The 27,391-nt window shown below is 44.8% G+C and overlaps 1 protein-coding gene across 1 annotated transcript; it reads right to left on the bottom strand.

Annotated features, from left to right (window-relative positions):
- Nucleotides 1-11,781: 11,781 nt before the first annotated feature.
- ICOSLG (inducible T cell costimulator ligand) lies at nucleotides 11,782-26,974 on the bottom strand. The gene is made up of 7 exons (XM_049835231.1): nucleotides 26,914-26,974; nucleotides 23,452-23,492; nucleotides 20,854-21,216; nucleotides 20,076-20,360; nucleotides 18,317-18,493; nucleotides 17,152-17,187; nucleotides 11,782-14,410 (listed from the first exon to the last, which is right to left on the bottom strand). The coding sequence occupies exons 1-7, from the start codon at nucleotides 26,925-26,927 to the stop codon at nucleotides 14,400-14,402; spliced, it is 927 nt and encodes a 308-aa protein (XP_049691188.1). The 5' UTR covers nucleotides 26,928-26,974; the 3' UTR covers nucleotides 11,782-14,399.
- Nucleotides 26,975-27,391: the final 417 nt, after the last annotated feature.

The raw sequence follows: 27,391 nt of genomic DNA on the forward strand, positions 1-27,391 counted from the left end.
TGCACTGTTAGTGTTGAACTTTTCTTTATATAAACATGCTATAAAAGGCATAGCAATTGATTTAAAATAACTAGCATTCCAAACACTTTCCTCATTCATCTCAACTCCTCCTCTGCTTGGGTTAAGCAGAGCTAGCTATTTAATCATACTGGATGAATTTAAATATTGGTATGTAACACTCATTTACAAAAAAAATGCTTAAACTTTAGAGTAAGTCTGAATTTTTTAGTATTAAGCCAGAAGTTCAATAATTGAAGAAACTGTAGGAAATCATGTTTCATTATGCTAGAAAACAAACAAACCCCCCATCCTCTACTTAACGGTTTGAGAAATAACACTTGATAAATTAGTCAGCTTCATGGTAGTATTTCAGCAATACACAGTTTCTCTACTCAAATGATGCTGCAATAGGATTGCTCATTCCCTCCTGTGACAGTGATGATCCCAAGTATTTACCGAGGTACTTCACTTTTGGAAAGCTTTGAATGCCTGATGTGACTTACATTAGATGAGTGGTAAGACAGTACATATAAATAATTCTGAGTTAGTAGAAGTTGTTATCTGTCTGGCACCGAAGCACAAAAGTGGAAGGCTTCCAAGGCTAAAGTTTCTGATGAAGTACCAAAAACATCTATGGCCGCACTAATGTCAGGAGAAAGATGTATTGGGGTTTTTTCCCCCATGCTCTTCCGAAAGCTCATTTCTTATAGGATGCTACTCCAAGAGCTCGTCTTGGATCCAAGCAGAAGTATTGTCCAAGTTAACACAACTCTTGGAATCTTACTCACAGATGCTATGTCCAACTCCAAGTAAAAGAAAATCACTGCATAACCAAGTCCAAGAATTTGAAATTACATCCTTAATGCTTCATGTGCCAATTCCTTCTTTATGTGCTTGGAACAGGTCTCTAAGATATTATGTAGCCCAGCCTAAATTTAAACCATCAGCTGAAGTAATTCCTCGGTGTGTCCAGTGACTTGAATAGCCTTTTTCAGTACATAACTTTAAAGTCCTATGTCACTAAGTACTCTGCATTTTTCTGGCGTTTGGTCTTTGAAGTGTACTGGCATGGTGATTAAGTACCATCTAGCAAAACATAATAAGAACGGAAAGGCTGCTGTATTCCATCTTCTCCAGGATCTCTTCTCCAGGCTGAACAGTCCCAGCTCACTCAGCCTTTCCTCACAGGAGAGATGCTCCGGTCTCTTCATCATCTTTGTGGCCCTTCATTGCACTCTCTCCAGTCTGCCCATGTCTCTTGTACTGGGGAGCCCAGAACTGGACCCAGCACTCCAGGTGTGGCCTCACCAGTGCTGAGTAGAGGTGAAGGATCACCTCCCTCAACTTGCTGGCAGTACTTTGCCTAATGCAGCCCAGGATACCATTAGCCTCCTTTGCCACAAGGGCACACTGCTGGCTCATGTTCAACTTGTTGCCCACCAGCCCACCCCCAGGGTCCTTTCTGCCAAGCTGCTTCCAAGCCGGGTGACCCCCAGCACGTACTGGTACATGGGCTTGCTCCTCCCCAGGTGCAGGACTTTGCACTTCTCCTTGTTGAACTTTGAGCTTCCCATCAGCTCATTCTTTCATCCCGTCAAGGTCTCTCTGGCTGGCAGCGTGAGACTCTGGTGTATCAGCCGCCCCTCCCAGTTTTATGTCATCAGCAAACCTGCTGAAGGTGCACTCTGTCCTGTCATCCAGATCATTACTGAAGGTCTTGAACAGGACTGGACCCAGTGCTGACCCCGGGGACAAACTGCTAGTTACTGGCCTCCAACTAGATTGTGTTACTGACCGCTGCCCTCTGGGCCAGGCTGTTCAGCCAGACTGCAGCCCACCCCACCGTCTGCTCATCCAGCCCATGCTTCATCATCTTGTCTGTGAGAACCTGAATGGGAGACGGTGTCAAAATTCTGTATAGTTGATGTCCACTGCTCTCCCCTCACCTACCAACCCAGACATTTCATTACGGAAGTTTATCAAATTGGTCAAACATTACTTACCCTTCATGAATCCATGCTGACTACTCCTGATGACTTTCTTGTCTTTCATGTGCCTGGAAATGGTTTCCAAGATTAGCTGCTCTATTGCTTTCCCATTGATCAAGGTGAGGCTGACTGGCCTGTAGTTCCCTGGATCCTCCTTCTTGCTCTTCTTGAAGATAGGAGTGACATTTGCTCTCCTCCAGTCCTCTGGCACTTCTCACAGTTGCCACGATCAATCAAAGATGATCGAGAGTGGCCTCGCAATGACAACTGCCAGCTCCCTCAGCACTCATGGGTGCATCCCATCAAGGCCTGTGGACTTATGTATGTTCAGTTTGCTTAAGTGCTCCCTGATCTGATCCTCTTCCAGCAAGGGTATGCCTTCCTTGCTCCAGACTTTCCCTTGGTCTCTGGGACCTGGGGTTCTTGAAGGCCGATCTTGCTAGTAAGGGCTGAGGCAAAGAAGGTGTTCAGTATCTCCGCCTTTTCCACATCCTGTGTAACCAGGTGTCCTGGTTGCAGCTGGGATAGCGTTAACTGTCTTCCTAGTAGCTGGTACAGCGCTATGTTTTGAGTTCAGTATGCGAAGAATGTCGATAGCAACAACTGAAAACGTCAGTGTTAAGTAGTGCTTAGTCTAAAGTCAAGGATTTTTCAGCTTCTCATGCCCAGCCAGCGAGAAAGCTGGAGGGGCACAAGAAGTTGGCCCAGGACACAGCCAGGGCAGCTGACCCAAACTGGCCAACGGGGTATTCCATACCATGGGACGTCACATCTAGTACATAAACTGGGGGGAGTGGGGGCAGGGGATTGCCACTCAGGGACTAGCTGGGTGTCGATCGGCGGGTGGTGAGCAATTGCCCTGAGCGTCATTTGTACATTCCAATCCTTTTATTACTACTGTTGTCATTTTATTAGTGTTATCATTATCATTATTAGTTTCTTCTTTTCTGTTCTACTGAACTGTTCTTATCCCAACCCAGGAGGTTTACTTCTTTTCCCAATTTTTTCCCCCATTCCACTGCAGGGCGGGGGAGCGAGTGAGCTGCTGCTTAGTTGCTGGCTGGGGTTAAACCACAACACCAGGTCCCCTGTCTCTGTCAGCAGTGGGTCCACGATTTCCGCTAGTATTTCCTTCCTTTTGTCTCCTATGTATGTATATATAGAAGCCTTTCTTGTTGTCTTTGACATCCTTGGTTGGATCCAGTTCCAGGTGGATTTTGGCTTTCTTAACCATGCTTCTGCATGCTCAAACAGTGTCTCTTCATTCCTTCCAGGTTACCCACTCTTGCTTCCATCCTCTGTATGCTTCCTTTTTGTGTTCGAGTTTTGCCAGGAGCTCCTTGTTCATCCATGCAGGCCTCTTGGGATTGTTTTTCTTACTTCCTACTCATTGGGATGGACCAAACACAGAACACATATGTTGAGACAAGCTACCAAGTTGACATCAAAGCCTTAAGCTGATTGGTGTACTAAAGACCATTGCCTAATGACTTGTTGGTTTTCAGTCCCTGGGGCTGCTCACTTCAGTGTTTGGAGGTGTTCAAATGACCAGGAGCTTTTCCATGCTGCTTTTAGGTCATATAAAGGAACTTTCTTTTTTTTCTTTTCCTTCTCCTGCCCAATTTGCTGTATCCTACATATTTGCTAAAAGGCTTCCAACAGAAGCAAAATACAGTCTCCTTTTCCACAGAATACAGCGATCCACTTTAGACAACTTCTTAGCTTTGTTACAAAACATAGCTGCCTACACATTTGCTAATTCAAACACTATGAAACAAAAGTCAAAGCCAGACTGTTTTTACCACATATAGGTGAATGGATGGAAGAAGGGAGGGTTTATGTAACTTAATCTCCAGTATCTGGAATATAAACTTGGATTTAACTAAGTACTGCTGTGGACTGGACAAGGGACCTGTGTAATTTCCTTTGGTGCAATGTTAGCATGTTGTAACCTTGCCATGTTCCTCTTTTAGTTGTATTTTTCCCTCTGCTTGTGTTTATAGTCAGAATGCTTCTGACCCTCCTGGCAGAGTACCCCCAAAAGTGAGTCACATTTTTTGACTGTTATGCATCACCAGTCATTAATACTGATGACCTTACCTGGTGTTATCAATAAATCTGATTTTTTTTTCTCTTTCCCTCACTCCCCTTTTGTTTTTAGATGAAACAAACAATACAAGCAGTCTTAATCGGGCTCACTTCAGAAGGAAAGTGCAAACTCCACTTAATTTGTCATTCTGAGCCCAAGACAGCAAGTTTTTTTGTGGGTAAGGCAGTATAGACCAGCAGTAGCTGTAGCTTGCCATGCTTGTTTTCTTTGCTTTGTTTTGCTAAACCTTATTCCTTCTTCAGTCCAGGGGGGAACAAAAAGACTATTTACACCAGGCTGGAGAGCACTTGACATCTGTGTACCTTAATTGCCATTTTGGGTTTGGCTGTAGACTGAGGCTTTCCAGCCTGTAAGAAACATTCCCAGCTGTGACTGGTTTCACTTGTTTCCACTCATTTGAGGTAACATGGTCCATTCACATTACATGGCTAGGACTCTTCCTCCGGAATGAGGGCAGACACAGAGATATGAAGACATAATGAGTGCTCACGCTGGCTTTCGAACCATTGAGCAACTGCTGAGGTCCTTTGATGGTGCAACTAAAGTAGCAAAAATTGAAGAAGCATGTTCATTTGCAGATGAAGAGGCAACAGTCAGCAGTGTTGTCATCCAAGCCAAGAAATGTTCTTTTTAAGTTCTGGCAATAGGAGACGCTTGGCAAGAAATATGCATATATGGCTGAGGCCTAATGACCTTGGATGTGCAAGCAGAAATGGGAACAAAAATTCAGCTTGACTGTGAGAAAGGAATGAGAGCAAAGCCGGGCTTTGCTACTTTTGTCAGTCTGATCCCTTAAGTGGCAAAGCTTCTAGGCTGATCGATTAGCGGCTTGCTCCTCTCTGAAGTCACTTTCTCCTTTTTTCAGAATACACACAGGTGGCTGCCTGAGCGCTCAGGATCTCAGGCACTCAGGAGGGAGGATTCATGCTTTTTCTGCAAAGGTGTTCATGACTGTATTTGCCACGAGGCTTCTGGGCTTCCCTGGGGAATAGCAGGAAGCACTGGGAGGTGTTGAAAGCAGAAGTTGCTCCGCATATCTCCACTTTCCTCCCACCATAAGTGAGATGGTAAAGAAATGTTTCCTCGTGTCAAGTCTGAACCTCGAATCACAGAATATCTCGAGTTGGAAGGGACCCATAAGGATCATTGATTCCAACTCCCTGCTCCTTGCAGGACTATCTAAAACTAAATGATATGACTAAGAGTATCGCCCAGATGCTCTTTGAACTCAGACAGGTGTGGTGCCATGACCACTTCCCTGGGGAGCCTATTCCCTGCTGCAGCTTTGAACCATTCCCATGTGTCCTGTCACAGGATCCCAGGGAGAAGAGCTCGGCCCCTCCCTCTCCACATCCCCCCTTAGGAAGCTGTAGGGAGCCAATAGGGTCACCCCTCAGCCTCCTTTTCTCCAAACCAGACAAAATAACATGGGCTGGCCTGCCTGGTTCGGTGAGCAGGGCAGGGGCTGAGTAGGCTGGGGAAGGACGCCTGCCCTTGCTGCAGCTCTGGGAGCCCCGTTGGTGCTTGGTAGATCCTCATGGTGGGCAAGCTGTCATCATGGACTTGAATCGCCTCCCAGTTTTATATTGACCTTCGCAGCTTTTCTGCTGCTGCCCCGTCTCTCCAGCCCTCCGAGTGATTCAGTGAAAAAGCATTTTCTTGCATTTCATCTCTCTGTGCTGGACTCTGGCACGTCTCAAAGGGTGCAAATCTGATATTTACCTCTTTCTCAGCTGCTTCTCTTTCTTTCCTCCATTACAGCCACTGTTATGCTGTCCTACGCTGTACTGGCCAGAACGGGGCTCACAAGCCTGCTCAGGGGTGGAAAGTTGAACTGGTGGTGGGAGTCTAGTGTTGTGCATGGGGCTGGTTTGGTAATGGTGGGGAGAGGGCTTTGCTCTGTCTAGAAATGCATGGGGAACATGTTCTGACAGGTATTTCACATTCCAACCAGCTTATTTGCAACTGTAATAAAATATTTGGGGATGTGACTGGGTTTCTCTCTGGTCCTGTGAACCGTATAAGCTAAGCACTGAACGCCCACCCTGAGCTCTCCCCATCAGAGGTACGTACTTTGGAGGTTCAGCATAGTCACAGTAATGCGATCTGCAATCCTTCAGAGACGCAGCTGGTCAGATTATTGCTAATTGTAGGAGTGGTTCTTTCATTTAGGCATGGCAGGGAAACCATGAAATCCAAGAGCAAAAAAAACCTACAATTTGTTTTATGCAACACTAAGCATGCTGCATGGTATCTTGCGTGAGTTTTGCTAAACCTAATACACACACTTCTAAACATGACCAATGAAACTGTTGCACCCAAGAACGCAACCCTCCATGAGTGACAGTCTTCCTCTAGACCTCATTCTTGGGTTGCTGAAGCGCATGTGTTCAGTTTGCCACTTTCTGCCATGGAAGAGGTGCTGCCTGGGCCATTCCTATGGTTCATGTTTGAGGTTGCTTTCCAGGAAGACTGTCAGCTCTGCTTTCTTCTAAATTAATTTTCGGCCCTGCCCAATGATCTAAGTCTGCATGCCAACCTTAAGACTTGTCTGCCATCTGTGTCTTGCACAACTGCTGACAGCCACAGCAGCTTTGAGTGTTCCTGAGCCTTGCTTGCCTTGTGCAAGGCAGGGCTAAATAAAACATCATGCTTTGCTTAAGGCATGCAAATCTTTTTTTCCTTTGATCCCTGTGACAGCTTGGTTCACAAAGAGAGATGCCTTCTACGGTTGACTGAACCATTAGTGTGTGTTGAGACAAAACATCCTGGTTTAGCTCCTTACTGAGTGCTGCTGCTCCTCTTGCAGTGGCCATGGCCATGGTGGGAGCACTCCCTTCTTGCAGTGTCCTCCAGTCCTAGGGGCAAAGGAACTCCCGTTTCTGATCTTGATGAAATTTGAGCTTTGCTGAATATAGTACTGCAGCTCCAGCCACTCTCGCTGTTCTTTTGCAGAGGGCTTTTTGTTTCTGGAAGGTTATACTCTGTAAATGCTAGCAGCACTTAAAGTGCCAATTTTGCAGATGCTACCTGCAGTCCTTTACCCTGACCTATCAGAAATTGGTCTGATAGCGGAAAAATTGTTTAGTTTGGCAATGGCTGCTGCGCTGTGAGTGTCCGAAGGCCCTTATAGCCCAATGCTCTGTCTAGCTGTAATCCACACAGAGAGCAGGGTGAGCAGAGGCTTTGTGACTGGGGAAGCATATAGCAGTAACTCTCCAGATCTCTCCTTGACCTTCACCTAGAAACAAAGTATTGATTTTTAGCAAAGTTTCATGAGAGAGGAACACTTTTTCCTGGTGTGAAAGTTCAGGCAGGCTCTAATAACTTCCCGTGTAATGAAGTTGCTGGTGTACTGCCAACCTGCAGGGTGCAGCATCTCAAGAGGGCAAAACAAGTATGGCCTGTCTTGGTAGTAAACAGTGACGTTAGCTTTGACACATTGGGGTGGGGGATAGACTGGATACTAATCTTTCCTCCCTGAAAAGTAAATAGCCTGAAGGAAACCAGTGACGTTGGCATTGTGTTTGCATTCGGTCTGTGGCAGTCCTGCCACTCAGACAAGGATGGGTGTTTGTTGCAGAAGCCATGTGATTTCTCCCTCATCTCCTTGCAAAATCTGATCTGCATTTGGCATGCTGCTCTGTCGCACTCACCTCTGTGCAATTGCACTGACTGCTTGCATGGAGTTTCCAGCCAGCAGAGATACGTTACGCAATTATTTATCTACAGGTTGAGTGCTCTATCCCACCCCAGCATCTAGGTATGCAATGATTAAGATTATAGCACGCTTTGTAAAATGTGTAGTGAGCAAAGTAGAAGAGCGCTGGCTGTAAAGCCAGACCTTCACGGGAGGGGTCCATTTCCAGCTTCAAAGAAAACTTTTTATCTGGCTTCTGCCTAGGTGCATAAGTTCAGTGGTTTTCTCCTAGCTGTGTGGAGCAGCATCACCTAGAGACTAAACCAAACCAAAACTCCTTTCCTCCCCAAAGGCTTCTGAAAAGTATGGAGGCAGGGGCACACCTCTGGGCCTGGGATCCCATAGCTGTGGGGTGCCCAAGCCTGAGCACCCGTGACCTGGGCACATTGGAACCAGATTTAATGCAAAAACTGGATCTAACCAGCAAAGGTATTTGATGTGTGGAATACCTACTATTGTTTCTCAAGTCTTGAAGGCCTACCAATGAAGTAAATGTAGCCATAGAAATTGGTGAATTTCTTTTATGAAGTTTTCTGTTTCTGAGGAACAGTTTGTTTGACTTTGTTTGTTTAGAAATAATTTTCCATCTAGATAAGTTGTGATGCAATAGGAATTGCTCAAAAGTGAAGCTAAGACACATGGTATAAAGCCTGTCAGTGGTTGTGGTGTTGCCAAAAACACTAACAAAAGGCACTGGCTCACTGTGTGCATGCCTGGTGGGTTTTGTGGTTGATAATTCTAGCCAGCCAGAGCATCTGCTTGTTAATAGGAGCTCTTCTTAAGCTTTATGTTTTAAAAAAAAAATAAAATAAAATTCCCCCATGGAGCTTCATCTCCAGAGGACTGGTGAAGTGTTACTGGGCTGGAGCAGATTAAAAGGCTTTTTTTTTTTTTCTTTCTTCTTCCTACTCTCAGCAGAATAAAACTGTTCCATGCGAAATACCTTGAGAGGCAGCTGTTTTGCCTCATGGTAGGCATGAAAAATTCAACTTTAAATAAATAAACAAAATAATGTGAAGTTAAACAGAACAGATGTGTAGAGTTTGGGTTTCTTTAAAAAATTTAGTCTTTTGCTTTTTCCTGCTTGAAGGTGCTTACTCCTCAGAGCTGAGCTGTGCCCTGTCATGCCAGGAATCCTGATGGGTTGCCCGCCTGCTGAGCAGAGACCTGGCACCGCGGCTCACCCTGGCTGGGGATCCCTGGAGGCTCGCCTGGTCCACAGCCACTTCTGTTTCTCCAGTCCTTCAGTTTCTGGGCACGCTTTTCACGTGAACTGGTGCCAGGAGTCTGGGAGACCTTCCTGGGGTGCTGGGTCCCTGCCTCGCCCTGTGTAGACACAGTCAGTGAATTTCCCTAGAAAGGATGGTCGTTACCTGGCCAGCCCTCTCGCCTTGTTCAGTAGATCAGGAATGAACACAGGGCTGGATTTTTCTTATGATTCTGATGAGAGAATTCAATAATGTAACTCATATAAGAGAGCAACCCTCTGTGCTGCAGATAGTGCCAGATAGTTATGGAAATATGAGCATGTTTCATATTATACACATGAAAAACCAAAGAAAGGTCTTTAAAAGACTAGGTTTGTGACAGGATTTCTAATACTTTGCTGACACAGTTTAATGTTACTGGCAGTTTATCAAACTAGTTTGAGCTGGCTAATAAGATTTCCAATAAGGTGATAAAGATCCTTTGTGTTTGCCCTGGCTTATAAAAGCAGCTATAGTGCTTCGGCAATAGTTCAGACATGTTACGACTTTATCGCTTGACCTCTTTTTAGTTACTGTGACTGCAGTAGTGATGTGTTTTAGAAGTTAAGTAAAATAATAATGGTAAGTCTGCCTGATAAAGAGATGAATTGAGAGGAATAGAATTACCTCTAGTCCAGCCTGATGCTGTGGAAAAGAAGCTTTTGCAAGCAAATATGATTTTTGTTTTGAAACTACACCCTCAGCTTTGTAAGAGGGTCGGTATGCAACAGAATAGATCTCCTGCCAGAAGAAATTAAGAAGGAAATGTTAGCATTCACCCTCTGTCCACATTATGGCTGCATTAGTATTGCTTCTTACTGACATATTCCTAAAAGTTTTCTGGTCTCAACTGAAAGACATTTTGCTGTCTTTTTCCTCTTTCCAATTTTTTTAAGGGCAGACTTCTTGTGCAACAGATATGAAAGCACAGTCTAGCAGTTTATACTAGCAGTCCTACCAGTTTATAATAGCAGTCCTATTCAAAAATAGTAAAAGGCTTCTGTTGACTTATGATGTGTACAGGGATGAATGCTGCAAAGAAGTAGACTTTCCAGTCCAGCAAGGAGAGAAGGTCATCTCTGCATGCTGGAGATGTGAGTTCAAGAACCAAGTCAGCTACAGCTTTGTGTGTTACACTACTTATGCTAATTAGCATAAGCGTCCAAGTTTTCCAATTATAAAATGGCCCTAAGCAGCACTTCTTGGAATCACAGGGAAACAAATCAGTGTTTTATTACTAAACTGTTGGGATGTATTTTGGGCAAGTTGGAAGGCCAGCCTAAGTCTCTCATATAAGAGCATCTATCTCTATACAGCAATTTTCTGTGCCAGACTAAAATGGGAGACAGGTTCTTTCCTGACAAAGTACTTGAGTTTGTGATTAATGGTAAGGTCATGAGTAGGTCTCAAGGACTCGCGTTTTGCAGCATGGGGCATTGGTTTGGATACGCTGCTTATGCTTATTAGTGGTGCTGATAAGACATGAAGCGTTGGAAGCGTTTTTCTTGTGTTGGAAGGTAATTGTACAAGTTGACGTGTTGTCATGTAAGTGTGTCTTGAAAGATGGATGAGGCAGAGGCTGCTGGTCTGTGGCCTGTAATTCCCTGGGCTGCCAGATGCAGAGGAGATCACCTCAAGGAACACGTGGGGTGCCTTTTATAATCCTGAGTTGGGGACCAGTTTACAATGATTTCATCCTGTATCATCCAATGAATGTTGTGAAGGTCCTAATGCCACATCACACATTGAGAGGGAAAGTCCCAAGAGCCTAGTTAATTTCTATAGGGGGTGGGGCGTCCTCTCCCTATGGAGTTGGCCTGTACTCAATTATTCTTCAGGGCAGTTTCTCTTGCCCTGGGAAAGAGAGAGGTCATAGAGATTACCCTCATAGGGTAATGTGATCTTTTGTGCATATTTGCTACAAATATGAAAAGGATTCACTTTGCAATTTGGAAAAGCAACTACTAAAGTTTTTTTTGACATAGCACAAGGGGCTACTGAGAAAAGTGTTTGGAGTTAGGGTTATTGAAGTGGAAAAGGAGTGTGTGTTTGAGCAAAAGAGGTATTTCAGCTCTCACAGGTGAAAAGATTTAAATGATGAACTTGACTACAGGATGGATGGATTCAGACCACTAAGTAGCAACACATGTTCTCTCAGGGTTTTCCATCTGTGGTTTACCAGCCATGCCACAACGAAAGCCTTTCGCTTTTCTGTGAAAGCGAGTCCATTTCTTAGAGTCTTCCCACAAAGCTGCAGCAAGTGGTGCTTTCCTGTGCATGTGTTTAAAGTTGCCTGGGACGTGTAGTTCATGTGACCTGCTATCTTTAATGAAGGGAAACAGAGGGATGCCGGTGCCCAAGCGCAACATGGACCTGTGACAGTGCAATGAGCCGGTTTCCATTCTGGAAGTGGGAGGGTGTGTTGTACCTTTGCCCTGCTCAGGGTTGTTAAACTGGGTGACAGAAGGATGTATCAGCCTAGGCTTAGTGCTGCCTTCAGGCTACCACATGGCTTTCACCGAGTTTGTTCAAGGTATTTTGCTGTGTGAGCCAAAATAGAGCAAAGATTGTCAAGTCTCTGTGTTGCATCGGTCTCTTGGAAAGGAGTTCTTGTATGCCCTGAGGGATACGGCTGAAAGTAAAACTGCCGCTTTAGTTGGGGGCAATGTTTTGGAGTGATTTGTCTTTGTGTGCTGATAGATTTAGTCAAACACCCAGAAGAATGAACGGATTTTATTTAAAATATAAACATGGTACATAATGACAAAACCTCTGTTATTACAAAATTCCCAAGTCCTTTGAAAGGTCACAAACTGTTGTCTAGGATTTACTTGCCTCCAAAAATAGCTGGAAACCTAAACCAACTGAAAGCATGGAGTTTGCGAGAGCAGGCTGTTGCATTTAGATGTATTCGCTACGTACCGTGAAGCAGCCCAGAAGTAAGAAAATCCAACCAGTCTAAATTAGCTTAACAACATATGGCAGAGCGACTGCTAGGTCACTTCTTGCATCTCTAAACCATTACAGCTTCTTGCAGTTGCAGAATATAGAGGTGGAATACTGTTTTTAGAAAAGGCTTCTGTCAGTTACAGCAGCACCAAAGAGGCTGCGCAAAAAAACTTCATGTGACGGAGAGGAAACGTCTGCAGGTCTTCTTACAGAACCACTAGGAAATGGTTACCCTTCACATCTGCACAGACGTTGTTCGCATTTGTAGGTGCCTGCAAGCTTGCATGTTTTTTCAAGCAAATTGCCTTTTAGGGTTCACTGAAGACTAGATGTGGACTTAGAAAATATCTAATGCCTAGATTAATGGACATGAGAGAAGACAAGGAAAGGCTGACAGTTAAAGTAACTCATGGCACCTCAGTAATCTTATCGGACAAATATTGTGAGCTAAACACCCTACCTGACAGGTATGTTACAGTCATAGATTGGAAGGCAGCAGAGGATAAAAGTGAAATTAATAAATAAACCAGTATTTTTCACAGACATTGAACACTAGCAAATATGCAATATACTTTTTTGACATTAGTAGATAAAATGTCTTTAAAAAACCACAGTTGTACACAGTTACAATCTAAACAGGAGACAGGAGCTTAATTATTTAGTTGCAGCTTGACTTTTTTTTTTTTTTTAAAAAACAATTTCCCTATCCTATTCAAATTGGTGAGTAAACCTAGATCACATCAGGTGAGAACTAAACTGCCTCTTCTCTTAAATGCCGTGGGGGGCGAGCCTGTGCCGCCCTCCCACAAGATCCTGGCACAGTGGTGGTGCACAGCTACCCAACTCGGAGCCTCCTTGAGGGTACTGCTTCAACAAAAGATAACTACTGGTTATCTTTCATCCAAATGGTTCTGGATTCCACATCATGGGAGAAGAGGACAACAAAATTTATTTTCACTTAGCTGGGATTTGAAAGCTGATCTTGATATGAAAAAGCAAAGTCCTGTCTCACAGTTGACACTGGAGTGCCTCCCACGCACAGAGCTAGGACAAACAAGGCTGTGACTTATTCACAAAAATGATCAAATTTTAATCTAGCAACTGGTGCAGGCAAAGCCAAGTGTTTCCAGGGCTCAGTTTAAGATCATCATCTCCATCCCCCTGTGACAAGATGGGGAAACTGCCCCATCTAGGCAAGAGTGCTAGTATAGATTCCTCCTCCTTCAAAACCTCATACCATCAAAGTTTACTGCTTTGCTATTTTCAACCAGTTTCTCTCAGCTGACTTGGGGCTGAAACAGCAAGGCACAAGGAAACTGCAGTTCTTGGCTTTCTGGACATTCATGGACAACACAGCGATACAGTCTGCACTCTGGTTTGTTGTTTTTTGGTTTTGTTTTGTTTTGTTTGGGTGGAGGGATGGGATGGGACATAGAGAGGTTCAGTTTAAAAAATTCAGTTTAAAATCCTCTCTGGAAGCCACAAGGTGCTTAAATAAAGACCAGCTGACTTGAGCAGAGCTTGACCACAGCTTTTGTTCCATCCTGAAAAGGGTAAGTCCGGGTAACCTGACCTTAACATAGCAGAGAGTGCTATTTTTAATCAGTCAGATTTCCACAGCCTGTTTTTTCACACAGTATGCACCAGCTTCTGTCAAAAGTGGAACTCCCCTTTTCGGTGGAATATTCGGTAAAAAACAAAATGTTGATATCAAGTACATCTAAAGAATGCACATTTCCTTATGTTAACATATTCAGTGCTTAACCCTGTTAGAGCAACTCCCATTTTTGGAGGACTGGGTCAAAATGTTCTACCTAGTTCTGTACACAGTAATATGCAGCTGGTGAAGCCAGACAATGAAAGGAGGTACTGTAGAGAGAGAAAGGTGGAAAAGGTCACAAATCTCACTTTGCAGTGAGTCCTTCAGTTTTGTGGTTTTTTTTTTTTTTAGCTGCCTTTCTTCACATTCAGTAGTCATCATCAGGGTAAAGAGACACAGCAAGAACCTCCCATGCTCCTGAAACACAGTTGCTTCTGCTACTAAGATAGTCCTCAAAGGTGATGATGAGAGATGGGGCACTTGCCAGCTTTCACTGGTCTGGCATGGAATGGCTAAGTCCCAGGCTTACTGTTTTCCCCAGTGCAGGAGCTCAACATGCTGACAGGCTGTCACAGAGGACTATCCAAAGTGGTTAGTTGGTGTGGTGACACAACTGTTGTGTGGACACAGCCAGTGGCTGGAATAGAAATCCTCTCTTGTGTTGGAGAAGGTTTTTTCACCATCTCTCTTGGCACGCTCTGCAGAAATCTGTCACTTGTATTACAAGAAATGCTGCCTCTGAGATAGGGGGTGATGCTTCTCCTGATGCATCTCCAGCTGCCCAAATTGCTGGCAGACTTTCCATTTAGACAGGTGCTGCAAAACAAAAACCTCTTTTTAGAAAAAAAATAGAAAAAAAAGTCCCCCAGAAATAATCATGTCCTAGAGTTGTTTTTCTTACATAGCCAGTGGAACAAGCTGCAAAGCTATGGAAAAAATGTATTTATACCGCTGAGAGAGAATCAGCCAGGGTGAAGCTTTGCCTGGGTACCTGAGACACCGGGGGCCCTCTGCCCTCGTGCCACAGACTGAAAGTGCCTCTCTTTGGGCAAATGCAAAAAGCGCTCTCCTGCTAACACCCCCCTCTCTTGTGAAGGGATGTCAGTGTCACCTTTGATTCGTTTTAAACTATTTCAGAGAACGAGATGCACAAAGCCTGTCTGTGGTCAAGGGAAACCAGCTTCCTGAGGCTCTTCTACAGGTAGTGAAGGGATCCCTCCAGAGAGCAATTCAGAATTGCTCCAGCTCTGACTTTCTCCTCACTGGAGCATCCTGCCCCACTGACTGTAATGAGTGTCTGGAGAGACTAACCCCACCAGGATGAAGGTACTCTCCTTTGTAACCTGCCTTCCTCACAGTTTCCAAAACTGTTTTCTTTGTAACAGCAAAGCTAGTCTCAGTAGGCTCTCTTTGGTTTGCAGTATTCGGGATCTGACCTTCTTCATAAAGTGCAAACTGCTAGAAGCAGAAATGTATTTACATTAGTGCTGAACAGCAAAATGCCATGGCAGAGTGTCCCTGTGGGTGATTTCTATTCCAGGCACTCTGCAGTGCCTTACTCCCCACCTACCACACACAACTTGCTTGAAAATATCAAATGATGATTGAATTAGGTTAGAATTTCTCCAAGAGCCTATCTTTTGCCCCAAGGTAGTGCCAGCAATTTCTAAATAATTTCTGACAGCTACTAGTTTCCTCTTTTGTTAAGAAAAAACAAACAGCAACAAACCCGGACTGATGGAGACTTGACAGCCTGCACAAACTCTCTGCCTCAGCGCTCAACTACCATTACCCTTAGAAAGGCATTTTTTCCTAACATCTAGCTTAAATTATGTTTAAGTCTGTTGTGCCTTAAGTGTTGTGTCTGCTGGGTTGGGACAATAAGTGACTTGTCCCATCCTCTTTAAGGACTCTCTGAAGAGGGTTGTTATTGTGTCCTTAATCAGCCTTGCCTTCTCTAGCCTAAACAAGCATAACCAAACTTTCATCAGAGATCACATTCCCTCGATCATTCTCATTTCTCCGCTATTGGTCCAAGTTGCCCTCAAATTGGGGTGCCCAAAAGGTACTGCCTTACATGGCTGTGTTGGCAGAGAACAGCCCTCGGAGGTGGGACACTTTCTGATAGCAGTGAACCGCCAAAGCCGCTGTCCCACCTCCTCTTCCACAAATGGTGCAGAAACGTCCCAAGGCAAAGATAGGGTCTGGAAGGCAAGTGTCTCTGTTTTGTTAATGAACACATCATGCTACAGCAGCCTTCAATATAAGATAAATATTTACTCCTGTTTATGTCATAGAGGTTTTTCTACTTATGAGCTAAGTCCAGCAATCTAATCAAATAGGACCTGGTATAAGTAAGTCCAGAGAAGAAAAAGTTGACCTTAAACAAACTGCTTGTGTTTTGCCAATGCGGCTCACAGCAACGGAAGGAGAAAACGTTTCTTTATCTTAAGGAGAAAATCCATTCTCCTTTCTACATTATGTTCTACAGGAAACAGTTTCATGTTTAGCAAACACAAATGCTGTGTATCAGGCTGGGATTGCGTGATGGGTCTGGAAAATAACTGACCATTAACCCAGTTTGCATGACCACCAAAGAAGTTCCATAAATTTTTTTTCTTTTAATTTAAGGGTTGTTTTGCTTCTGCTTGATATTATGAATTGGGTACATTCACAGCATCTGCTATGGCAAACTATGCTTTAATTATTACAATTTTGGTGAAACCACAGTATTTTCTGCCTGTTCTGCAGAGACACCCAGGCAACAGTCATTTGTTTCAGTAGAAACTACCAAATAAGGTATAAAATAGGCAGATATTTCACCCTCTCTGTACTCTCACAAGTCCCAGGTGCTGAGTTTGACCTTCCAAATGCATCTTGGATTTTTTTGCCCTGTTTTTATTTTTCCCCCACCATAAATGATAAATGAATTTGTAAACCAGCTGGCCTGCAATGTTGCATTCTTGCTTATAAAAAATAACATGTTGGAGGTCTGAACTGCATATTTTTTTTTCTAGGAAAAAAGAGCGCTTAGTATTTTTTTTAAATTGGGTGTATACAGGCTCAGGTTCACAGACATGAAGCAAATGATGTTCCTGCATCCCAGCTAAAGACCTTCTAGGAGGTAGTGCCTGAAAAGGCAGGGAACAAGCATTTGGTGATAGATGCTGACGTGATATGAAGTGATAAATGGCCAGTGTTGTCCAGACTTGAAAATCAGCATTTAAAATAGATTTTTCCAAGTTTGGCTCTGTCTTGATGGCAAGAGGAGGGGAGGGTGGCTTCAGCTTGTACGCTCTGTGTCCCCTGTTGATTTGTCATGTCCTTTGGCCTGAACTGTTGGAGGAACTTCTGGGAACCGAGACTCTCGGGCTGCCTTTGGCAATGCTTACAGGGCTCAAGGAAAGGGCTGACAGAAGTAGGGCTACCGCTTTACATGCTTGAGTTTGTAACATCTAGCAATTCTAATCTAAAGGCTTTATGCTGAACTTGAGTACTGAAGCTATGAAGTTAAGTCACACTTGAGACCAATACAGCAATATATTTTTAATACTTACAGTCGAGTCCTCCTTTGTCTTCATTTGGCGGGACATCTGTTAAAACAAACGCACTGTTTTAAGCATGTAGGACAGATAACTATAGTCTTTAGCCAAATGGGATTAATATTAAACAACATCCACCAAAGTTGAGGGTTCAATATGCTAAATGCTCTTTGGACAGAAAAATGCAGTCCATACTCCATTTGCTTACAACCTAGAGCACTGTTTCAGCAAGGATAGGTTTTGGTCTTGAAGCACCAGCCCTGCTCCATGTTTTGGGACAGTCTTGCACCACTCTTGGGTTGTTTCTGAAGGAAGGATGTGGCTCCTAGCACAGCTGCTGCAGATGCTGGGCAAGACCACTACCCTGCTTTCTCCTGCTCTTTTCTGAAGCACCTGGACTTGCTAGCCATGAGGAAGAGGGCATGGATTGCAAATGTGGTTTGTCCTTGTTCATGAAACGTGCGGTTGCCTCTGCTCCCTTTTCTTAGATGTTAGCTCTTGTATACCTGCAAAGTGGCTTACAATAAGTACTCAGATAGATCAGCAGACTTAGTCTGGTTCACAAGACATCTTTTTGAGCTACTTTTTGTTCTGTGATGCCAAGCATTGAAGAGTCCTGCATGTGGGCAGATGCAGCAGTACCAGGGTACACATGTATAATGTGGAGTGACAGCAAGACATGCTTTATTTCAAACTTGTAGAAAGCTGCTTGATCCCACTAGTATCTTCAGCCCTTAATTGTCCAGCCAGTGACTCTAAGGCTCTCGGGATTGATTTATCGTCCGATTTCTGCTTTGAATTGTGCTAAATAGAGTGAGCTACTGACCCCAGTCCTGTTCCACGGAGGAGCATCCCCTCCATCTGTCCAGAAACAGCCCGCAGGGATCGCAGCTGAGAAATTATGGCCTGAACAGGCACAAAGTCTGATTTACTCTCACATCCAGCAGTTAACTCCTGTGAGGCTCAGATACAATAGCAGATAACCATAAAGAATAACGTGTCCTGAGGCACTACATGTCTTCCCCAGGGCATCCCAGGTTTTTCATAACAGCATGATTTCCTGCTGTTCTGGCAGGCAGCTTACTCGTACCTTCTAGCAACATGCTGAATGATGTTAAATATTTTGGCAAACGAAAAAGAATTCTTCAGAATTGGTCATGCAAATGAATGGCCTCATTACCTGTGTAGGATGCTAGTTTAGAGGACCTCCGTCTCCACAGCCAGCAGGTTAAAACAGCTAGAAGACCCATCAGAATGACAATGGAAATGATGCCAGCTGCTTGAGCACCTCGTCCATTTTTTTCCAGATTTTTGTGACTTTCTGTGCTAGAACCATTGCTTTGCTTCTGCTGTGTGTCTAGAATGAAATAGAAAAAGGATGTAATCACATGTAAAGTTTCACATTTCATACCAGGCAAATATTTGACCCCATTTTACACACACACAAGAATTCTGAAGGACTAGATATTTGTGCTGTTCATATTGCTGTGATTCTGGTGGTATTCCTTCTGAGCAAGGGACGTCTCTAGCTTACACTGTTAACAATACAATGCTAGTTTATTCCTCTCTGTCATCATACTGCACGCATCACTCTTTCTTCCTTTTTGTTCTTCTCTCCTGCTAGCCTTGGGAGACTCTATGTTTGAGATTGTACTTAGACTCAGTTGAAAATAAATCTATACACAATCTATAAGGTAAATGTGATGGTATTCAGAAAAGTGGGTGAAAACCCGTTTCCCTGAAGTTAGTGATGAATTTCCACCAATTGCTGCAAACTGAAGGTTTCAAATCGCATCTCTTACTATTTCAAGTGTGGTAGTGCTTTTAGAAACCAACAGAAAGTAGTAAGATGGAGGTCTTTTCCCCCAGAATACAATATGACAGAATGCCATTAGGAAACTAATGACAAGGTTACTTAGTTTTCCTTCAGTTTGGGAATTAAGGGTATGCTATCATATAAACACTCTACTGTGCAACTATTGCTCGTAAGCACAATTTTTATTCCTGGAAATAGTTTATATTGTTTGGCTATGGCTGTGGGATCAGTCTTGTTAAGTCCAGAGTATGTGATTCCTTGGTGTGTTCAGGTAAACTAGCTGTGGGTATCCAGCTACAGTTACACAATCAATCAAGCCTCCTTGCACCAGGGTGCAGAAACCTGCGAGAGAAACGTGGTGGGAGGCAGGAACAGGAACAGCAATGAGACTGAACAGCCACCTCCAGATAAGCTCTCCCATTCCATATAGCTTCTCTATGCAGCCGTTTGGAAATCATGAAATCTACTATTAGTACCATAGCTATAACTCTTTTTTATAGCTTTATTTTTAAATAGCTTTCTGTTTTTGTGAAGAGTTGAGCAGCTAAATATTTGTTTCTACTATTGATCACTCACATCAGCAATAAATAGCATATTATACTTGTGCTATTAGGTGTGTATTGTTGTATTGGGCTAATATTACCCGTTTGCTACAGGTCTACTTTAAATAGTGCACTGTATTAAATCGAGTTTTGGAGACAGAAACCAGAACTTTGAAAACAGGCAGAGCAAAAAGCAAAGGTGAGTGCTGCACAGCAGTCGGGTAGGGGTTCAGGAATCGTGAATCTGCTGTATGGTGCCCCCTGAAAAATAACCTGACTCCCCAAGTCATCATGTTCCCGAGGAACCAAAGGGTAAAGCTCAGTGACTGCCTCGGATGCAAGAGCTTTTCAGTGCCGTTGTCATAACACACTTGATGGGGTGTTCACTTCAATGTGGAAGAAGGAAACATAAAATCTATGCCCAAGTACAACTAGCTTGAAACAAAACCTGAGCTCTTCTCAGCACTTTTTTGAACTACTGAATTAACGCATGCCCCTTGTTAATGCATATCTACAGACAGAGACACACCGGTTGATATTCCTGCTATCGAGAAAACACAAAGTAGTATGAAGGGACTTACAGTTGGCTGATAGATTTTCCTGCAGTATTCTGTTTTCTATGGAGCACTCTATCTGCATGTTAGATGTGGCTTTAACCTTCAGTGTGCTAAAAACGCTGTAAGTGCCATCGGTGTGGGGAGTGATCGTTAGCTCTGATGGAAGTAGGTGGCTGTTGTCTGTTTTATTTATCCAATATACGTTGGGCTCTGGGTATCCGTTGCCAGACCTGCAGCTGAAAGTCACCTCCTCTCCAGTGCTGTTACTGTTTCTTATTGGTCCGCTAAGTATTGGTTGGCTATAACTAGCTGAAGAGCAAGAGAAAAAGAAATAGTCATTGACATGTTGAAATGTATGGAAAAGACAAAATTTTGCCATGGGTTCTAAAGCAGAAGTTCTGGGTTTCACATGACCCTCATGACTTGAAAGGGAAACACCTGCAGGTTTGGTATGTCAGCCAGAGAGCTGCGAGAATTACTGGAAGGGCAGAAAGCTGAAGCCAAACCCAAAGGAAGAAAGCAACTTCTTAAGCTGCTGTCACCCAATTGTGTGCAAGAGCCCTTATATTAATGAAAACCAAGATGAAAAAACCCCCACACTGGATAAACAGCTGTTGGGGGTATTCTCCCAGTTTCAAACTCCCTGTCTGTACCATTTAAATTAAGCAGACTTCATTTCAGTGAAGGGCTTAAGTATGTTTCAAAGTTAAAGGTATGCTTAAATATAATATTGCAATGGCATGAATTTGAAAAGCTGGAATGAGAATTTGGGCAAATATGTGCAAGTGATTAAAGTTCTTACCCGCTAAACTGAGAACCACTTCTGCCTGGTGAATCACTTTGGTATATTCAGTTTTCTGCAGTACTACACATTTGTACGTATGTACATCACTCTGGCTGACGTTTAGTAGTAGCAGAGAAAAATCACCATTTTCCAATTTATCCCAGAATAATTGAGTTCTGTTTCTAAAGTGAACACACTGTTCACTTTCATTATCTTGACCAGAGATCAGTGCATGTACAACTGAACACTCTTCTTGATCATCAGCTATTTGCCAATATACTCGTAGATTTGTTAAGTGCAAATCTTTTTCTTGATAAATACAATTCAGTGTAACGTTGTCTCCAAGTTTACTGAAGATGATCTTCTCCTCCAGTGCAATAACTAGAAGATTAAAAGAGAGAGAGAAAAAAATGGCAGGTTATGTGGAAAAAATGTCATTCTTTTCAAGGATATTCTACTACATGTGGACTCCAGTATCAATATTTGTAACAGGCAGGTGTGTGTGCTCACTTCACAGTCATTCCTACCTCCTGACTTAGCAGTGGCTAGTTCTCTCTCTGTCTGTCTGTACGTTTTCCAAAGGGACCTTCTACAATATAAAGCCTTTTGCTTTTTTCTTTCTCTGAGGACCAACCAGTCTAAGTGTGGATGCTTGCATGTTTCACTTTACCCACTGACTGGGACTGACTGCAGACACATATTCAAGTCCTAATGCTTTAATAATCACTTTTTTAATTAGGAGAAATGCCAAATAACACCAGGTAAATCACAAGAAGTGGAGACATGGATAAGAAAAAGAGCGCTATCATTATTTTGAGACCCCTGAAATTAAAAAGGGGAGTAAAAACAGTGTTTCTTAAAGCAGGCATGTCATAGCAATCACATTTTATTGCTACCATTGGTGTCACCCTCTCAACAAATATACCTGGCAGACCAGCATGCCCAGATACCTCCAGTGACACATTCGTTAGAGTTTTACAACCTCTCATGGCCACCTGAGGTAGGCCAGCACAGTATCTGGCTTTCAGGACACTTTTCCTGGTCTCCAGACATGAGAAAGGCAGTCTCTCCTCCTGGTGAGCAAGGGGAAGGCGTGAGCGGGCTGACGAGCGATGCAGAAAGCGCAGGCCAACAAGTCCAAAAGGGTCAGGGTGGCTCTGACCACAGCCTCCCTGCTGAGAGGGACGTGTCACCTCTCCTCCACCCCAGAAGCCAAAACTTCTCTGGTGCAACTGGTTGCTGAACAAAGCCACGTGCACATTGTAAACTTTGGACCGGGGGGTAAAGGGGGGGCAGGCATGGGGTTGGATGGGAGACATTACACTCGGGAAAGGGATTATGCAGGTGGGTGAATTAGGGAAAAATGACAGGATGGAGGTTTGGAAATGTGGACTCAGAGCACGATGAGGTGGGAGGCAGCAATGTTTTAGGTAAAGGGGGTATGTCCTTTTGTTGGTGCAATGGACCATCTACATGTCTGAGCTGGGCTCCCTGACTTAAAAAATGAGGTGGGTGTTGGTCTCTTTTCCCAGGTAACAAATGATAGGATGAGAGGAAATGGCCTCAAGTTGTGCCAGGGGAGGCTTAGATTGGATATTAGGAAAAATTCCTTTACTGGGAGGGTTGGCGAGCATTGGAACGGGCTGCCCAGAGAAGTGGTGGAGTCACCATCCCTGGAGGTATTTAAAAGATGTGTTGATGTGGTGCTTAGGGCCGTGGTTTAGTGGTGGACTTGGCAGTGTTGGGTTAACGGCTGGACTCTATGATCTTAAAGATCTTTTCCAACCTAAATTATTCTATGAAGCGACTGCAGTACTCGCAGAGAGGAAGGCAGTATGTTTTCCAGGCCCTTATCCTTTGCTGGGTGAAACAAAAAGTAACAGGCTTGAACTGCAACAAGGATGCTGCAGCTCAGACTTTGGGAAACCCCTTGCAGTAGCGGGAAAAGCAATGCTCTGGAAAGCATTGCCTGGGAAGACAGGGGCACCTCCATCGCTGGCATTATTTAAGAACAGGCCAGCCGACATCTATTGAAACTGAACCTGGTACAGTTTCTCCTGATTTTGGGGCCGGGAACTTTCCTTGATAACTTTGTTGAGGTCCTTCTCAGTAATTAAGTAAGAACACAGGAGAAAGAATTCTGAAAACATTTAAGTATCACCAAGTGATGTCCTTTAACCTTACCTTTGTTTTGAAAGGTATTTTTGGAACTGTAATAAAAGACTTACTATTATTTGGTACTTGGCACAGTGATGTATAATTCTAGTCATAATATGAGTACGGACTTTATCCAGGCATGTCAGATCTGCTTATCAACAGCCCTTATTACCCTGCTTCTAAGGCCTTTTGTTGGCAGAGACAAATATGCAGGGGTGCCTGTAAAGCAAGCAGAGCAATCTAAGCAAGAGCATCCATAAGGTCCTTCGCTGTTCTCTGTACTGAAACTGAGAGAAACTGATATTTTTGTTTCCCTGATGCATGTCACACTGAGGAATTCTTAAGTGTCTTGCTGAAAATACACAGTGGTTTATATTGTACATAGTACAAATACTCTGTGTATTTAGCCAAACACAAAGGAGGGCAGCTTCATTTTTAACTGAAGTGTTCTGAACTTACCAGCTCTCAGGATATGAAGGAGCAGCAACAGAAATCCACAGCTAAAACAAAAAAGCAAACGAGAGTGTTACATGATAGACTTTAGTGTCTCTGTTGTTTACATAAGCAATAAATATTCTTTCAGTATAGTAGCAGAAGTAGGTAAATTAGGTACCGCTACTATGTAATGTCCCATTAAGTATTTGCATTTTTGACAGCTGCAAAGCCTCTGATCAAACGATGTAACTTTGTGGGCGGACGGCCAAGGCCATGAATAGCAGTAAAATGCACTAATAGTGGAATCGGAGCAGAAGGCATGAAGCTGGTGGTGTGCCTGTCTGTCTTGTGAAAAACAAACCATATAGTCTTACTGGAGAAATAGGCTGCCCTGGAGGCTATCTGGATCACTGGGAAGGAGAGTGGCTGCATAGGCCTAAATCCAGGTCAGAGCCCTGCATCCCACTGTTCCACTGGAACTCAGTGAGTTACAGTTTTATCTGGTTAAGGAACGACAAGCAGCTGACCACGCTGCCCACCGGTTTGTGCACTCAGTAAAAATGTGTAAACAGGAAATGTGCTGATAGCAGGGAGCTGTGCAAAGGTTTTGCTGGAAAGAATTTGGTGTGTTTCATTACTCTGGAGGAGCAAATCCATGCAGGAGTTTCCCAAGGGTGTTACACCTGCCGGATGCTATGGGAAAACCCAGTTTAACATATCTATCTGTGAAGTGCAGCTGATTTGACTCTCATCCCATAAGGCTTTAAGAAAGATAAACGTGCAGCACCTTCCTAAGAGTTACTTTAAAATAGCCTTTCACCACCATATCTAGCTATACATTGTGCTTTCCTTCCTCCAGACCACTGTGGGAAGGGAAGGGAAAGGAAAGAGAAAGGAAAGGAAGATGCTAGAAAGGTTTTGGAATGAGAGCTGTGCGGCTGCAGTTGCCCACCTTGGTATTGCCCCAGTGCAATAAGGTTGCAAAGCTGAGCCAGTGAGCAGAGGGGGGCTGCTCAGCCCCAGTTTCCCCAGCTCACTTTTGCAAGCAAACAAGCAAGCAGACTGTGAGGCCACACTACCTGGGTGCAGCTGATTCCTTTCCCCAGTTGTTCTCAACCCCCAGCCAGGTCCAACACTGAGCCAAGGGCTGGGGCAATGGGGACAGCTGCCCGCAGCAGCCCACGTCCACCCAGGGTCTCCCACACAGACTGCTCGCTGCCTTCTCCCCAAATTAACCCTGCCCTGCCTGACGCTTCTCTCTCCAAGCCCTAACCTAAGCTCAGTCCCCCAGCAGCTGTTTCTTACCTCGCTCTTCCCTATCAGCTGAGCTTTACAACATCCCCTCTCTCTTCTCGGCTTTCTGCCCTTTCCCCACAGCTCCTGCCTCTTTGTCCAGCCAAGCATCAGGATTCATCCTTCACCTCCCAGCCACAGCATCGCTTCTGCCCAGCTTTACCTCTGCCAGCTGCCTGGGCACAACTTGGGTCTCCTGCTGTGGAGGAGGGTCTCTAATTCCCACCTGACCCCAAGATAATTACAGTCTTCCCAAATATATTTGGCTTCCTATGGAGAAAGCAGAGGGCATTCCTGACACAAAAATCTACCTCCACCTCAGGTCCCATCTCCAGAGAATGAGATGGGGCAAGTTTAGGAAAGAGTCAGTCTGAATTGTATTACTTTTATATGAAGAAAGCTCTTTCTTTTCCTTTTCTCTGTCCTTTGAAATGGTTTCATAGATAAGGCTGCAAAAGTTTAAGTGGATGCCCAGTGTGAAACATTTCTGCTCTAACGCTTATTTTAGTAAGTCCGCAATCAGCCCTAAAGCAAATCTCCCAAGTATGTGTAGCTAAACACTCCAAGGAATCAGCTCTGCTTCATTCCATCTCTCGCAATGTCTTTTGGTGGTTTTTGCATGTGGTCTTGTGTTGTATTTCTGTTGTGTTTTTATACTGTGCAGGAGCCATCGCTTTTATGCCAGGCTTGTAGAGGTCTGTCTTGACAAGCTCACCTTAATGTAGTTCTTAATCGTTGTTAATCCTGTGGTTTTTTTTTTTTTATTGTTCCCCGCCCAAGATAGAGACTATGGATATAGCAAGTAATTTGAATTAAATGGAGAACAACAACTGACTGATCTTTATGGGACTCTTTAGGGAATTTCCCATGGTAGGCATTTGTTGAAAACAACACTCAGATAGTCAGCCAGAACGGATTACCTAGTGTACACAAAGCAGGTCTTGATTTCTTACTTTAATCAGCGATGTCACAGTCAAGGTTGGACAGATCTAGAGATGCTCATCCTCTTACTTGGAGGACGTTGCAGCTGTGGTAGCGTGGGGACAGTGTTAACCCACCATGTTCCCCTGGAATATCTCTAATGCCAAGCTGCTTTTGGAAAAAGGGAGAAATACTCTTTCCTGCAGAGAAACCTCCCTTTTGCCCTATATGTGCATTCAGCTCCTGTGTCCACCACACTGGCAGTGAGCTCCACTAAGTGCAGGTGTAGCTGCATTAGTTTCTTAGGTTGTCTCTCTCCTTTGTTTACTTTTTAAAAAATATTTTAAATCTTTAATTTTTTTTCTTTTTCAATTCTTTCCCACACCTTCCCCTCCGATGTGTTTTTTAAAATGTCATGCGAAAATGGGAGAAAGTTGCACTTCCTCTTTCATACGTTCTTGTTGGGTGAGATTATTCTTCCCACCAGCATCTCAACTTTTTCATGCGCTATCTGAGTCATGGGATGTTGCTGTTCTGGCACAAAGGAGCCAGACAAAAGATGTCCCGACGCTCGTTGTAATAACTTTGGGGCTTTTGCTCCGCCGCTAAGATTCGCTTTACCCCCTAACCTCACAGCGACACGGCTCTCCTCGCATCAGCAGGTTCCCTAAATGGGTTATCTGTGAAGCTTTTCTAACACCCACCGTAAGGTACCAACGCTCATCCCGGCCACAAAACCCCCACAGTGGGCTCGCTTGCCTTCTCCCACCATTCCCCTTCGGCCCAAAAGGCTCCAGACCCCGCCGATCCATCGCCCGCGCTCCTCGCCGGGTTTCGATCACGAACTCCGCGTGGGTGTGCGCCCCCGGCGTGGGCCGACCCCCTCACCCGGGTGCCCCCCGGCCTCTCCCCTGAGGGGTGCCTTGCCAAACCCGCGGCTCCCGGGAGCGCTGCCCGCTCCGGGAAGGCAAAAGGGCAGCCGGGAGCTGCCGCCCTTCACGCCACAACCCACGCTCCGGGGGTCGGGGAGGGGGGACGACTACCACGACCCCCTGCACCGCCTCGCCTCCGTCGCCACTGAAGAAGCCCAGCCCCGCCAGAACTTTTCCTGCCCGCTGCATTGCGATGAAACTCTGATTTTTCCAAGGGGGTTGTGTGTGTGTGTGTCTCTGCCCCTGAGCAAGCAGCCCACCACCGGCTTGTGCCCCCCACCCGTGCCCCAGCCGCAGGCGGCAGGGGCGGCAGCCCCCCCTGCCCCGGGCCACCACTCACCCACGCGTCTCCATCGCAGCGGGGCGAAAGTTTGCAGGCTGCCCGCGCCGTGCCGTGCCGAGCCGAGGGCTGTCCGGTTTAGGCCTTTCCCCCTTCCCTCCCCACGCCTCCTGCCGCCGGGGATTTCCGCCTTCCGTGGGCGGCCGGTCCCGCTACCGGCTCACCACACGGACCGGGCCGGCGGGGCTGAGGGTCCTGGGCACTCGCCCGTCCCCACCGAGCCCACGGGATGTGTGTGTGTGGGGGGGACACACACACACACACGCACGGACAGAGTAGTCTCGGCAAAGCCTGCCAGGGAACCGGGGGCTCTGCTGTCGAGCCGTGTTTCGAAAGACATGAGTTTTACGACTGAGTAATTAGTAAATAACCATAAATGCGATCCGGTGTGGTGCGTGACCACGGTTGAAGACGCAGAAGATAAAAGTTCTGGCGGAATCGCCTCGATCAGGGGTGCTGGAGCAGCAGTGGGGTGTTT

Source organism: Accipiter gentilis, chromosome 32 (assembly GCF_929443795.1).
Source record: "Accipiter gentilis chromosome 32, bAccGen1.1, whole genome shotgun sequence".
In the NCBI taxonomy this organism is placed as follows: domain Eukaryota; kingdom Metazoa; phylum Chordata; class Aves; order Accipitriformes; family Accipitridae; genus Astur; species Astur gentilis.

What these genes read in the sequence shown, in the direction of transcription:
- ICOSLG (XM_049835231.1), bottom strand. An exon ending in CCTTCATATCCTGAGAGCTG is followed by an intron (nt 21,217 to 23,451) that starts GTAAGTTCAGAA and finishes TTAATCTTCTAG; the next exon opens with TTATTGCACTGGAGGAGAAG. An exon ending in AGTGGTTCTCAGTTTAGCGG is followed by an intron (nt 20,361 to 20,853) that starts GTAAGAACTTTA and finishes CTTGCTCTTCAG; the next exon opens with CTAGTTATAGCCAACCAATA.